The following is a 14,676-nucleotide window of genomic DNA, read 5'->3' as shown; positions in this document are numbered from 1 at the left end:
CAGAGTACTCAGCATCTCTGGGGAAGAGCCAGGAACCACATATTTACCTCTCAAACGTGTGGACTTGGACTGGTATCTACAGAATTCAGATGAGCTGGCAGCAAGTTTGCTGACCTCAGGAACAGCCCTGACAGTACGATCTCTCGCTTCCCCAGTATTGAAATGGATGTCACAACAACATTGGTTAAGAATACCTAAATGAAGTAAAACTCCTCTACAAAATGCTGTAACAGTGTTCACGGATGCCGGCCGGAAATCGCGCAAAGCGGCTGCAACACGGCATGAGAACTGTCAGTGGAAGCATAAGATTCTACAAGCGCAGCCCGGGGATTCCCTTCAAACCTTGGAACTCTCGGCTGTAGTATAGGCATTTATGAACTGGTTGCAAAAATCTATTAACGTAGTTTCAGACTCCTTATACATTGTAGGCCTGGTAGAAAGGATGGAAGACGCTAGAATAAGAGAGATTAATAATCGGCGCCTGTTTGAATTACTAACTATGCTACAGAGAGCAATTACGATCAGAGACGAGAAATATGCAGTAATTCATATGAGGAGCCACAAATGGGCAGAAGGACTGGGGGAAAGAAACCAAAAGGCAGATGATTTAGTAACAATACCCGTCCCTGTCAATAAGTTGGCACAAGCCCGTGAGGCTCATAGCACTTTTCATCAGAATGCGAAAGGCCTTCAAAAGCTGTATGGAATTAGCTTAAATGAAGCAAGAGGGATTGTACGGGTCTGCCCAACATGTGCTGATCATGGCCCCGGCCTAGGGTTAGGGGTCAATCCAAAGGGGCTTGGTCCCCTGGAAATATGGCAGATGGATGCAACTCACGTTCCCGAATTTGGTATATTGAGGTATTTACTATACAGACATGTATAGTAAATTTATCTGAGCCGCAGCCCAAGCCGGAGAAAGAGTGTTGCACGTAACCCGACATTTGACAGCATGCTTTGCTATCATGGGGTTTCCACAGCTGATAAAAACAGACAATGGCCCCACATACACTAGCAGTAATTTTCAACAGTTTTGCAAGAAATGGGGGGTGCAACATGTCACTAGCATGCCTAATTCTCCAACCGGTCAGGCGGTGGTGGAGAGGACAAATCAAATGCTTAAGAGGTACATAGGAAGGCTCCTGGAGTTAAGGGACCCTCAAGAGCACCTTGCCAGGGCACTGTATACAATCAACTATTTATGCATCTTCAGGGACAGGGAAGAGACACCCGCCCAGACTCATGGGTGGGTACCTTCCCAAAGCAGCACCAAGCCATTCTTTGTAAAATAACGAAATTCTAAGTCAGGGATTTGGGAGGGCCCCTTGGAGGTGAAATACATGGGGAGAGGATACATGTGTGCTCACCCCAACAGGTCCACTATGGGTTCCAGCGAAATGGACTAAGGCAGCAGTGTCTACTTCTGGTGATACTGGTGTGCTGCTGCCTCAGCGATCAGGCAGGATGGTATACAGTTAATGGATATACAAACGGTATGTGTATATAGATATAGATATATATATATATATCTCCAGGAGCTTGGCTAATATAATTTATATTGAAGTAATGAGAGAAAGTCACTCACCCTGTCCTGGGCTCACAGGATGAACTCCATTGGAGCAGATCTCCAGAGAGATCCTTCCCCACTGGCAGTCAACTCTTAAATGGGTCTAGGAGAGGTGGAGCCAGGCTCCACCCCTTCCTGCAGCACAGGTGATTTGCCTTCACCTGTGCTCCCGTGGCTGACTCATTGCTCGCCTCAGGTGATTAATCAGAGGTTCAGGCCGTGATTCAGCAGCCCCATACACTCGTACAAAAAGAAAAAGGGGGAATTGTAGGGGAATGGCTGCAAGAGCAGGACGGCCATGAGAATATATACGAGCATAGCTGGTGCAGTGGCACAGAGTGCATATCCATGAGAAAATACTCGGAGTTAGACAGGAGTCACAACGTCCTTGGGGCAGCATGTAAATAGCGGGCCCACATCTGCAGCTGTACTCTGTGGATGTAAGGGGGGCTGACAAGTAAACTGGCTTAGCAGCACAGGGGTGAATGCTGACTGAGCATTGGTTAAGGCTGAGCAGCCCACCTAGCAGCCAACGTTGTGCACCAATAGTAAACGAATACATGCGTATTGGAAACCTATATAAACCCTATGTGTGCAACAATAAAGTGAAGCTTGATCACTCATATTGTGTACTGTCGTGCTTCCCCGCTCGAGAACAATCTAATTAGGATACTATCCATGGCAAGTGGGTACCATTTTTTCTGCATGGAGGAATTCAATGACACATCTTTGATTTATACGCACTTTCATGTCAGGCGACATTCTGTCAGACTGCCCCTCTGCTGCCACCTGTCACATGCCAAGAAAACGTAATGGAATATTAATGGGAAGGTTCAACCCCCACTACCACATCACCACCATCCACCTCTGATGTTATGGGCCTACATCATAAAAAAGGATACATTACTTTTAGAGCTGCTCTCATAAAATTGGATACAGATTAGAAGGCCTTAAGTCTTTATCCCTTGTGTTTTCTTCTTCTTGGAACACCACAAATGCCAACTGACAGAAAGACTGAAATTTAGTATAGTTGTCTGTTTACTTTACTGAGGGAAAGACCTTAGTGTTCTAGATAAAAACAGCATCAGATGACAACTGTCAGGGGTGCATAAAGCATCAGATGCATAATAGATTTAACATTGGCTAAAAGCCTGGAACACAAGAGCAAAGCTAGTTGCTAGCTCAGTGGGTAGAAATTACTGGGAATTTTTCTGGCATCTAGAAATCTGAGCATATCATGGCAAGATAGGAGAACAGAAACAAAGTCTTAAGAATGATAAATGCTGAAAGAAGACAGATTTCTACATTTATTACATCTACTGATCTGAATGTATGAGGACTCCTCTTCACATGTGCTGCAAGTTACCTAAATCAATCTGTTACTGGTGTTTTTCCTTATTTATTTTAAATATTTGTATTATTTAAATACTTTAATGAACATTTATTATCTCAGAAGATAAACCAGGGCACAGGCAAGGAAGAGGTCACCCTTAGACTGTAGCCTTACATAGAGTTTAAATGCAAAAATATTTGCTCTCTAACTGGAAATTCAAAAGCATTCTCTGCATTTTAATCTGAACTCTTGGAGTGGATTTTCATTTGTATGTACGAAGTCAGAGGATATAGCAAAGACCAAAATCTCAGATGACTGTACCTATTTTAACTCTAATTAGTCCAAAATCAAGCATAGTTTCATACATATTAGCTGTTCTAATACTCTTAAACCATTTTGAAAATGATAATGATATATAGTTTTTATATTTACTGGAATTAATTTTTATACTTATTGTAAGTTATTAAGCCATTTTTCAGTACATTGAAAGGAAACATTCATGAGAAGTTGGTGTTCAGTATTATTATTCTACTGTATGTGTCTGAGAGATCCTGTATAATATCTTTGAAGATTGAACTTTCAGATAGCACCTTCTACAGTCATTTACACTTGTGGTAGGAGACAAGAAGAAAGCAGGCATAAGGAGCCACAGAAAATCCTGTTCTATAAAATAAGCAGATCACAAATATTTGATGTAATATGTTTACATCCTACCTGTGAGCAGGTATCTTGCGATTCCCAGCAATCAGGATAACATCACAGAGCTGCTGTTGCTTCAGGTAGCTCTCCATTTTCCTGAAGGTTTGTTCAGCGTGGTGAACAGCTTGGTAGAATTCCTCAGAGGTACTTGAGTCTATATCGCAGTGAGGTGATAAAGGATGACTGGCTGCTGACAGCCTGTAAACCACAAAAGAAGTTCCATGTTGGCAAGGTGTGACCAGTTGCCTAGACACCATGTCAAACCTCTGGAAGCTGGTAAGTGCAATTATTGCATCCTTCAAAACTCTCATCACCAGAAGTACAAGAAGGGACAAGTTATAAGGCTTCTGACACTGAAATATATGAGGTTTTTTTCTTGTTTTGGTTTGGTTTGGTTTTGGTTTGTTTTTTTTTAAAGCATGGGCACAGGGATAGGGTATTTCTTTCCTCTTTGACAGAGTTATTAAAACACAAATAAAGACAACAAATAGAAGTTCAGCATATTATTGTTGAGGATGACAGTACAGCTATGTCTTCATTATCAAAATATGATTATTTTCCTATCTGTAGCACGTTAGAACAAATTTATTCTACGGAATTAAACAAATTACCTGTTTTTTTCTGTTTAAACTTTAACATTACTTCACAAAACAAAAGAATGGAGAAAGCAATTATTTTTCCACCGACACTAAGAGCGCCTGCTCTAGCTCATTTCTTCAAATTCACATTCATTTTACACCAGCTTGGGAAGAAAATTAAAACTCCAATTTACTTACTTAATAATCAATTGGGAATATTTCCACATTGATAAATTGCAGGGATACTTTTTAACCAAAAGGCTCACTAATGCAAACTAAATAAAGCCTACAAAAATGATGATGTCTACAATCTGTAAGCTGAAAAATAAAATGGAAATAGGAGAAATACTTCAAGGTATAGTACAATTTTCTTTTTTTATTTCATTTAGTTCAGGACTTCTGATTCGGACCTTTACTGAAAGTAAGAAAATCTGTCCACAAGCACTAGCCTTTGAGGAAATACGCACTTCAAAACAATTAATGAAACAGGCATTTTTTGCAAAAAATATAATGAGCTGAAAATGGAGGGCTTCACAGATGATACTGATTACATTCTTTTCTTCAACTAGGTATATATAAAACAAGATACATATTCAATAGAAGACCATCAGTATTACAGAACATACTTCAATCCATGAAATTAAATTATATTATCCATTTTAATTCAAACCAATCTCATTATCTCCATATTCCACTGAAAGGAAAATATCATTATTTTATGATTTTTGTTATCAGTATTCCACATCATAATATCACGTAAAACACTGGGAGTTAAAAAGTTAATGCTCCAATTCAATGGACTGTCGACCTTCCAGGTACCTGGTTCTCAGAAGAGAACTACATACCCTAGTGGACTTTCATTCCCATTTTCCATTCAGAGGGAAAGAAAAAACTGTTTACACATCACGAGATGTCCCTTTTTCCCTTTCTGCTTGTCTCGGCAATGTGTGTGCTTCCTAGCCAACTCACCTTCAGCATTAGAGTAAGGCCTTTGGGTTAGGGGCACTCTCTTTCTCATTTTATTTGATTTATTAGCCTCTATTCTAGTTATATTGTATTGTGTTATCTTGCATTCTGATCTTATTAACTTTCCTCTTCAGTTTTGCTTTTAGGCCCATCTCCCTCCCCTTTTCCCCCTTTTCCCAAGGAGGGGTCCATGGATCCCGCTGCCCCACTAGTCACGAAACCGGGCCAAACTAGCCCGTAAGCCACTGACATACTTCAGTCCATCAAATTAAATTATATTACCAATTTTAATTCAAACCAATCTCATTATCTCCATACTCTATTGAAAGAAAAACATTCAAGAGAGAGTAAGTAATTTTGATAATTTACACTAATGACATATCAATTTAATTATATAAACTTTGCATTAATTGGGTACCATGTTCTAAGGAATAATATTAATAGACCTTAATATAAGGCAACCCACACTTCTGATGCTGGAAACATTTGAAAAGTGCATAACAATAATTAAAAAATAGTTGCTAATATGATACACAGTTATTTTAACAATACATATTTTAACATTTTTATTGACTTTTGATAGACTGTAATATAATTTAGAAATAGGGTATTTCCTTTTGATATATACCAGTGATTTATTTTTGCATTATTTTTTGTCCAAAAGTATCTTGTGCACTCTCCTGTATGTGGAAACACGGGAGAGATGAGGAAAGGTTGGTCCATCCTTCTGTCATAGGAAATAGCTACGCTTCACAGCATTCTTTTAAAGTAGTTAGAAGCCTGCCACGGCTATCCTGTATATGATCTTACACAGACCCAATTCACCCCCTGATTTCTATCTCACCTACTGATGTGTGCCATATGCATGTACTAGAATGTTACCTTTCAAAACTATTATGCATGTTAATGTCACCTATGTAGAATTAAACTGGACTCTGAGAAATCATCATCTGTTTTTAATTAATCAATATTACAATTTGTATTTTGGTAAGGTTACCATATATGTGATGATTGAGTGGTTTGTATCAGATACAAGCTGAGAGTATGTATCTAATATAAACTTTACTAATCATACTTAAAAGAAACAGTTATGAACTGATGATTCAGAAAAGGACAGTTCCTTAAATCTTTTGTATTCATCATATTATATGTTCAAATAGCCCCTGCCATACAGTTCTTAGAAGCTTCCTCTAAACTTTAAAATAAATGTCATATTTCCACAAGTGACATCATCTGCTTACGTTCTGTCTGGACTGCCAACCACATTAAACAGATATCCAAGTTTACTTTCACATCATGGATGATCAACAAATACTTTCACATAAAACTGTAATGATGGAGCTAAGCTCATTAGTATGGGTAACAGGGATTTCAACATTTTCTTTCAATTATTTTCCCTGAGGTTTATTGTGGCCCTGTGCATACCTCTTCAGTTTTATTGCTGAGTAATTAGAATGACAAGTAATTCACAGTAAAGAAATCACCGTCTAATAAATGAGGTTGGTAGGGTTAAATAGACATGCTTCTACCCTTTCTCCAGGAAATATGGAAGTTACAACATCAACAATTCTGAGAAATGACAGTAACAGGAATAAGCAGGCCTGAATTGTTTCAGACTGTTTATTAAATCAGAACTTGGTGTAAGCCGGCTTACATTTGAACAGAAAAGATACTAATCCTGCCTCTTCCTGGCTTTTCAAAACACACTGCACTTTTAAGGTCAGAAAAACAGACTTACCCTTCTGTTTTTTATGATAGTGCTATAAAGCTAGATTGGGCTGAAATGAACTTTTTTGTCTTTGTATAACTACAGTGAGTTCGCCACAAATTTTGCCCTCTTTTCTGCTTGCTAATTATAAACAACATTTTCCACTCTCAAACACATCAGTCTATGCCACTTAATGAGTCGTTAAATGGCTACTCTCAAAAACAAGCTCCAAAGGCACAGCACATTTTAAATTATTATCTTGGAAATTAACAAACTTAATAGATGGCAGTAAGTTAATCTTTTATTTATTTTCTAAGAAAGCCCAAATGAAAAATCTGCTACTGATCCTCTTTGACAAGCTCTCTCTTATACATTTAAATGCTCTGTCTGCATAACCAGTATTTTAAATTCAATCAGAAGTTAGTTAATACAAGAATTGTTAAAGACCTTCAGAGAGCAAAGAATGCTTGTTTTGTATCAGTTCATGAAAAATATGAACTTACGACCAATTAGTGATATAAAAGCAACATTTTCTGTTTGTCTATACTGTATTTGTTGGGAACTCTGAGCAATTCAGTGAGAATTTTGTTGACTGTGTTCTGCAGGAAACCCAGCATAAACTCATCTGAAGAGCCCCTGATTTTTCAAAACACTTTTTAGCACTTTTGTACCTCAATATGGATGGGAAGGCCTACTCTGTAGTACAAGAACATGAAAGACTCCAGATGGCCTTTTCCCGTAATCTTTCTTAGTACATATGTGCAAAACCTGAACTTACTGTGGGAATCTCAAACTTTCATTTTGAAATTTCAAACACAAAACATGCCTCGTCTAGAGCACTTTTTATCTTTGAACAATTTAGTGAATGATACAGAATTAAGAGAACAAAACCTTCCACGCATTTACAACCATGCTACTGAGTGTGACAGGATGAAAAAAATAAAAAGGCCAAAAAAATTATCAACACTGTAAATGATCAATAATCTGAAGTTTAGTCTCTACTGCCATACCACCACCATCTGCCCCTGACATTGTGAACCAATAAAATAAAATAGGAAGTATTACTTTTGGAGTAGCCCCCATATAAATCGTGGAATTGCACTTAAAAAAAATGAGATGGACTGTCAAAAGTCATGATTTTAATTAGCTATTACTTGCAAAAACACAGAAGTTTTATATTTTTTAAGTCTTTTAAATTATTTTCTTATTGCAACAGAAAGTTTTAAAGTCTTTCCCCACCCCCCCATCAAAAAGCATGCTTTTTACTCCACTGACAGGAATTATGTCTGCAACAGAGTTCTACCAGGAGTTTCAGGAGATCAGTAAAAATTTATGCTATAAAATTTAAAAAAGATAATCAGAACATCGAACAGGACTATTTGTACCATTTTGTTTAAGAGATGCATTATTGCTGTCTCAGAGTTTCCCCATCTATGCAAAAAAATATTTTTAGACAGTCATTGCAGATGACAGATTTGTCATTCTGGAGATAACACTGTTTCCTTGTAAATGTAATTTAGAGATCAAACTACTGGTAATGCAAATTATTCTTTGGACACCAGAAGAAAAAAATTCAGACACCAGGGCATCTGTGTGAATAGCAAAAATATGTATTGACCTACCACTGGTGGGTTAATCTTAAGAGTATTACAAGCCTCTAGTTACCAGTTTATTGTCATGATCTCAAACAAGTTATCTGAGCAGCACTTTTTAAGAACCAGGACAATAAAAAGCTACACTAAAACAGTTTCTATTGAGAAAAAATATATATGTTTTTGTTTAGTACATGACAGAAAAAAAAGAAAAAAAAAATTAGAAGTAGGCTTAGAAGAGTTTGTTCAGACTGTAATTTAACCAGGTTACTAACTGTGGTAGTTTCACTCTGGTACATAGCTCAATTCCATCACATCTCTGTCTCACTCTTCTTCAGAAGAACAGGGAGAGAAAGAAGACGAAAAATAAAAATAAAAATAAAAATAAAAATAAAAATAAAAATAAAAATAAAAATAGGACAGAAAGATTGCTCACCTGCTACTTTTATGGGCAAAAACAGACTCAAAATACTGAGATTAATGTAATTTATTGCCAACTTCTAAGAGACTACAGCAGTGAGAGACTAGAAGCAAACTAAACACCTTTTCTCCATCCACTCTCTTCTACTTTCTTCCCCCAAGTAGTGCAGCAAAACAAGGAACGTGAGCTCTGATCGGCCCATTGCACTTTCACAGAATCACAGAATCACAGAATTGTAGGGGTTGGAAGGGACCTCTAGAGATCATCGAGACCAACCCCCCTGCCAAAGCAGGTTCCCTACACCAGGTCGCACAGGTAGGCGTCCAGGCGAGACTTGAATATCTCCAGACAAGGAGACTCCACAACCCCGCTGGGCAGCCTGTTCCAGTGCTCCCTCACCCTCACCGGAAAGTTCTTATGCACATTCGTGCGAAACTTCCTATGCTGCAGCTTATGTCCATTTCCCCTCGTCCTGTCTCCACGTACCACTGAAAAGAGACTGGCCTCACCATTATGGCCGCCACACCTCAGATATTTATAAACCTGGATCAGGTCCCCTCTCAGTCTTCTTTTCTCAAGGCTAAACAGACCCAGTTCACTTAGCCTTTCTTCACAGGGGAGATGCTCCAGGCCCTTTACCATCTTTGTGGCCCTCCGCTGGACTCTTTCCAAGAGATCCCTGTCTTTTTTGTACTGTGGAGCCCAGAACTGGACACAGTACTCCAGATGAGGCCTTACCAGGGCAGAGTAGAGGGGGAGGATCACCTCCCTCGACATGCTGGACGCACTCTTTTTAATGCACCCCGGAATGCCATTGGCCTTTTTGGCCACGAGGGCACACTGCTGGCTCATGGCCAACCTGTCATCCACCAGGACGCCCAGGACCCTCTCTGCAGAGCTCCTCTCCAGCAGCTCATCCCCCAGCCTGTATTGGTGCATGCAATTATTCCTCCCTAGGTGTAAGACCCTACACTTGCTTTTCTTGAACCTCATCTGGTTTCTTACTGTCCAGCTCTCCAGCCTGTCCAGGTCTCGCTGAATGGCAGCACAGCCTTCAGGCGTGTCAGCCAATCCTCCCAACTTCGTATCATCAGCAAACTTGCTGAGGGTGGCCACTATCCCCTCATCAAGGTCATTGATGAAGATATTGTACAAGACCGGACCCAGCACAGACCCCTGGGGGACACCACTGGTTACAGGTCTCCAGCCAGACTCTGCACCACCAACGACGACCCTCTGCGCTCTGCCAGTCAGCCAGTTCTCAACCCACCTCACTGTCCACTCGTCTATCCCACACTTCCTCAGCTTTGTTATAAGGATGTCGTGGGAGACAGTATCAAATGCCGTTCTAAAATCAAGGTAGACTGCATCTACCGCTCTTCCCCCATCCACCCAGCATGTGACAGCATCATAGAAGGCCACCAGGTGGGTCGAGCACGACCTCCCCTTGGTGAACCCATGCTGACTACTCCTGATAACCTCCTTTTCTCCCAGTTGTCTGGAGATGGTATCCAGCACAAGCTGTTCCATCACCTTTCCAGGGACGGAGGTGAGGCTGACAGGCCTATAACTACCCGGATCTTCCTTCTTGCCCTTTTTGAAGACCGGAGTGACATTGGCTTTGTCTCTGATACTCTTTCACATCACACTCTGCCTCTGCTCCACATGACATCCTTGCCATGGGAGACTGTCCTTCCCAAACTGACCCCTCATGGGCCTCCCACAGGCTGCAGCTCTTCAAGCATTGCTCCAACACAGCTAAGTACCAGCGGGGCCAACCTTCAGAGGCAGACTGCTCCAGGACAGGGCACAAGGGCAGCAGCTCCTTCAGACCTCCTGCCCACCCCAGGCTCCTTTTCTCTCTCTCCTTTTAATATAAGAGAAGCAGACAGAATTCCTATTGCAAGGAATCAGCTTAGCCTCACGTTAAGAGTAAGGCTACTGCTTCTTCAGATACAATTCTCCCAATCCCACCAAAAATCATTGCAATCTTTCACCATACTTTTTCAGTTATGGAAGATTCTGACTCAAAGGAAGAACAATAAAGAAATCTGTACTACTGTGGAGATGAAATTCCTTCTGTTTGACAGACTCTGTGCTTCACATTACATCAAATAAATAAGTGAGCAAGCTAGTAAATAAATAAATAAGAACAAAAGATTTGTTATTTGTTGATTTATGCTCTTCTAATCCTTTTATGACAAACACATAGAACAAGAAATCCTCATATATGAATCAAGCGTTCATAATGCATTCACAGTGCAGTTCCACTGTAATTACCCAACTGGTGATATGATAGAGAGACACCATTTTCATTGTGATTACAGGATTATCAACATAAAACTTTTTTAAGCTTTGGTTAAATATTTTTTAGAACATCTGATTCCACATTTCTATGAAGGGAAAGTTTAATTTAAAAGATTATTAGGACCCAGAAATTCAAAACTGCAACTTCAAATTAAACTCTACTTAAAACGTTGAAGTTCTCCCATTTCTAAAATAATATACCATTGTTCTTAACACACATGCCATTTTCTGTGGGGTTTTTTTGACTGTTTGTTTGTTTTATTATAATAAATTACTTGGAATCTTTAAAAATAAATTTTCTACTTTCATTGATCAAAACCATTAATAAAAGTAGTAAATAATAGGAATTCATGAGGCAGCTGTTCGTGGCAGACAATGCCATCAGACAGATTTAAATTGGATAAGGAAGAACTTCGTCTCAATTGTAGACATTATTAACTGGGAAATCTGGGACAAATGGTAAAGAATGTTGGAAAGGAGCCTGATACTGCTGCCTGAGCAGTTAAACCTGACAGGATGGAGATGGATTGTCCTATCTTCTTGCAGATATGAAGCACTCATTCCTCTGGCTTAAAAGTACCAATGAGCAGACAGGTGCAGGAAGAAAACCAAAAAGCAGGTGCAATAATGGAAATGAGAGACAGACGATTTCTTAACAGCTCAACAAATTTATGGTGTTTTATTTTGTATCACTGCATATCGGCTGAGCAGCACCAGCAAAGACACTCAGGAAGACACTCAGGAAGACACGAAGCACAGACTGCCACACTTTCCTTGGAGTCAAGTAATTACGATGGCTTACTGCAGATGCTGATGTGCAGTGAATCTTTTTTATTTTCTTAGATTGCTCATACATATATCCAAACAGTTCTGTTAAATTATGTCTCTTATTCTCCAGTGCTACCTTTTATGGTAGTAACTGTCCAATGTGTTAGCACTTCATAATTCAGCTTTTTAAAAAATGGACTGAGTCAAAGCCTGAAAACAAATGCACAGTCTTAGTACCCCTTGTAGAGGACAAAAATCTGAGCAAGATTTTCCTTCCAAATCTACAAAAAGATTCAGGTCATGTTCCTGGTGCTGGATCTGCCTCTCAGAATAAAAGATAAACTATCAGTAAGGCTGTTTGCAACTGAAATTATGTTTTTTTAAGAGATGATAATTGTATGTATGGATAGTTTGTTTACAGATAAAATAGTTACATTAAAATTAATGTTCATTTAATAAATAAATTCTGCAAGCATTTCAGAACAGTTCTTAAAAAAATAATCATTATGCATTAATTCTATTTATGGATTTTTTTTTGTCATTATTCAGAATCACTTAGTTATAAGTAATACTCAGAGTTTCACTAAGTATGATTTTTAGTCAAGAAAATGAATGCAGAAAATATAACCAATGTGAAAGGCTAGTAATTGAAAGTGACTAACTGATAACAGAGGCTTACCAACTTTTGTTGTCTGGACAAAACCAAATTCAGAGCAACTGTATTGTATTGACATGAGTTCATAATTTTTGTCATTGAAATAATCAATACTAAACATTAATATTAAAATATAATTCATTACATTAATACTATGCAGGTACATGAAATACAAGGATAAAACATTAGAATTTTTACTTTAACTTAAGTGCTGTCAAAGCCATAGCAAATAAAAAAGATAGTTTCTGACAAGTATTACAAGGAAATGGTATCAGGTAAAATTTTAATTCAGAAGCTATGCACATAAAATAACTTGTAGTTTTCTTACCATCCATCATTCATATACATATTTCACCACAAAATTAGAATCTTACAAATAAAGACACTTAAGACATTCAGAATCTGATGAAGCAAAAAATACCCACAAGACTCCTCTAATACTCTATGCAGAGAAAGCTCCCATATATTTCAGGCAGCTCAGCCTGTAAATTCGTTAGTGGTGTGTAATTTTCCAACAGTTCCAACTTAAAAAAACTGATACAGTACCACTAATAGAGTATCACTCTTCTATGTTAGTCCCATAACTGTTCTAGGAATAATTAAGCTTCAGATTCTTAAAAAATCAGCCCCAAATTTCCTAGTGAAATGGTCTAGGGTGAGCAAGTGGAAAAAAATAATAATAATAACATAAAACAAAAAGAAGTGCAGAGCACACTCCAGCTGATTCCTCTAAAATTGCTATTGCTTCCTTCCTTACTAGACTGTTATATTTTCTGAATGGATCACTTAAATTATGCAACATTTAATAGAATTATGATATTACATTCTTGTCATGCATTACTTAGTTTGTTATGACAAAAGATTATATCTATATGGATAAACTAAATAAATTAGCCCGCACAAGGATGCAGAAATACAGGGATGCTGATTTCTTTTTTTTTTTTTGCTGAGACACTTCCTTCTATTTAATTTATGATATAGGTGCTTAATGCAAATAGAAATTATATACGTGAATGATGGAAGTGGCATACAAAAGAATAAGCAAGAATTGTATTACTACTGCATTTAATATATATTTCAGTAAAATTTCAAAGTGCAATTGTAATATGGACAGAGAATTGGAAAATTTAATAACCCTATAACTGCCATGGTCATCATGTCAAAGACTTTGGGAAGCTTAATCCTCAAAAAATCCCAATTCTAAACTCTGGTTCAGCCCTTGATCAAAAGAGAAATCCACTCACATGCACATACACCCACACAACCAGCCCACCACTACTAAGCAAGTTGAATGAACGATGCTTCACAGCAGGGAGCTTGCACTGCATTAGGTAGCAATAAGCAGACAATCTCTTCCTGCTAATCATTACAGACCTGTACAGTGTCATGTCTTTCACTGATGCTCACAAACTTCATGGTTCTAACATGCATGTCTGTATCTGCAAAGCACTGGAAAAGATTTATCTGAAATAAAGGCATAAGTGTATGCTATTCTGCCACCCTGTTTTGAAGTGTCAGTACATTTATTTGATAATTTTGAACACAGTGACTGACACTTTGGTGGAGTCCCTCCAAAACGAATTTGACTAATTCAGCTTCTACAATACAGAATCACTTCAACTTTGGAAACTGAACTGTCAAGCAGTTTAGTATTTCATATTCTTTAAAAACTAAGGGTTACTAGCCCTGTACATACTCAAGCAATACTCTCCATAATGTATTAAACTTCACAGAACCACAGAATCATAAGGTTGGAAAGGACCTACAAGATCATCTAGTCCAACAGTCCTCCCATCATCATTGCTACCTGTTATAAGTGACTTATAAATAAGTGGCTCATATGGATATGAAAAGTATAATTTTATTCAATTCGGCAAGCGGCAAAGTGAGCAAAATAGCTCTGGGCGGCTGGGGAGTTAGCACTCTTCCAGCGGCTCGCAAATGTGACAAGCGAAGTAGGACCTTTCATATTGTCATTGTTTCCATGTATGTGGTCTTGCTAGCTTCATGTTCACCGTATTAGGATATTTTTCTAAGTCCTTTGTCCCATGTTTGTCCCCGTGAGGTGGTGGCGGAAGTGAG

The 14,676-nt window shown here is 38.5% G+C and overlaps 1 protein-coding gene across 5 annotated transcripts in view; it reads right to left on the bottom strand.

Annotated features, from left to right (window-relative positions):
• KLHL1 (kelch like family member 1) overlaps positions 1 to 14,676 on the bottom strand; it is a 275,645-nt gene that overhangs the window by 180,324 nt on the left and 80,645 nt on the right. For all 5 annotated transcript variants that reach the window (XR_014880961.1, XM_085215759.1, XM_085215758.1 and 2 more), the window contains exon 2: positions 3,615 to 3,797. Coding sequence is in view for 4 of the 5 variants with exons in the window: in XM_085215759.1 (XP_085071885.1) it covers positions 3,615 to 3,797 (183 nt within the window). In the remaining variant the exon portion in view is untranslated. The remainder of the gene's footprint in view (positions 1 to 3,614; positions 3,798 to 14,676) is intronic.

This window comes from Meleagris gallopavo, chromosome 1 (assembly GCF_905368555.1).
Source record: "Meleagris gallopavo chromosome 1, MGAL_WU_HG_1.1, whole genome shotgun sequence".
NCBI classification, from domain to species: domain Eukaryota; kingdom Metazoa; phylum Chordata; class Aves; order Galliformes; family Phasianidae; genus Meleagris; species Meleagris gallopavo.
Note: the sequence above shows the minus strand (reverse complement) of the source record. Positions and strands in the feature narration are given on the sequence as shown.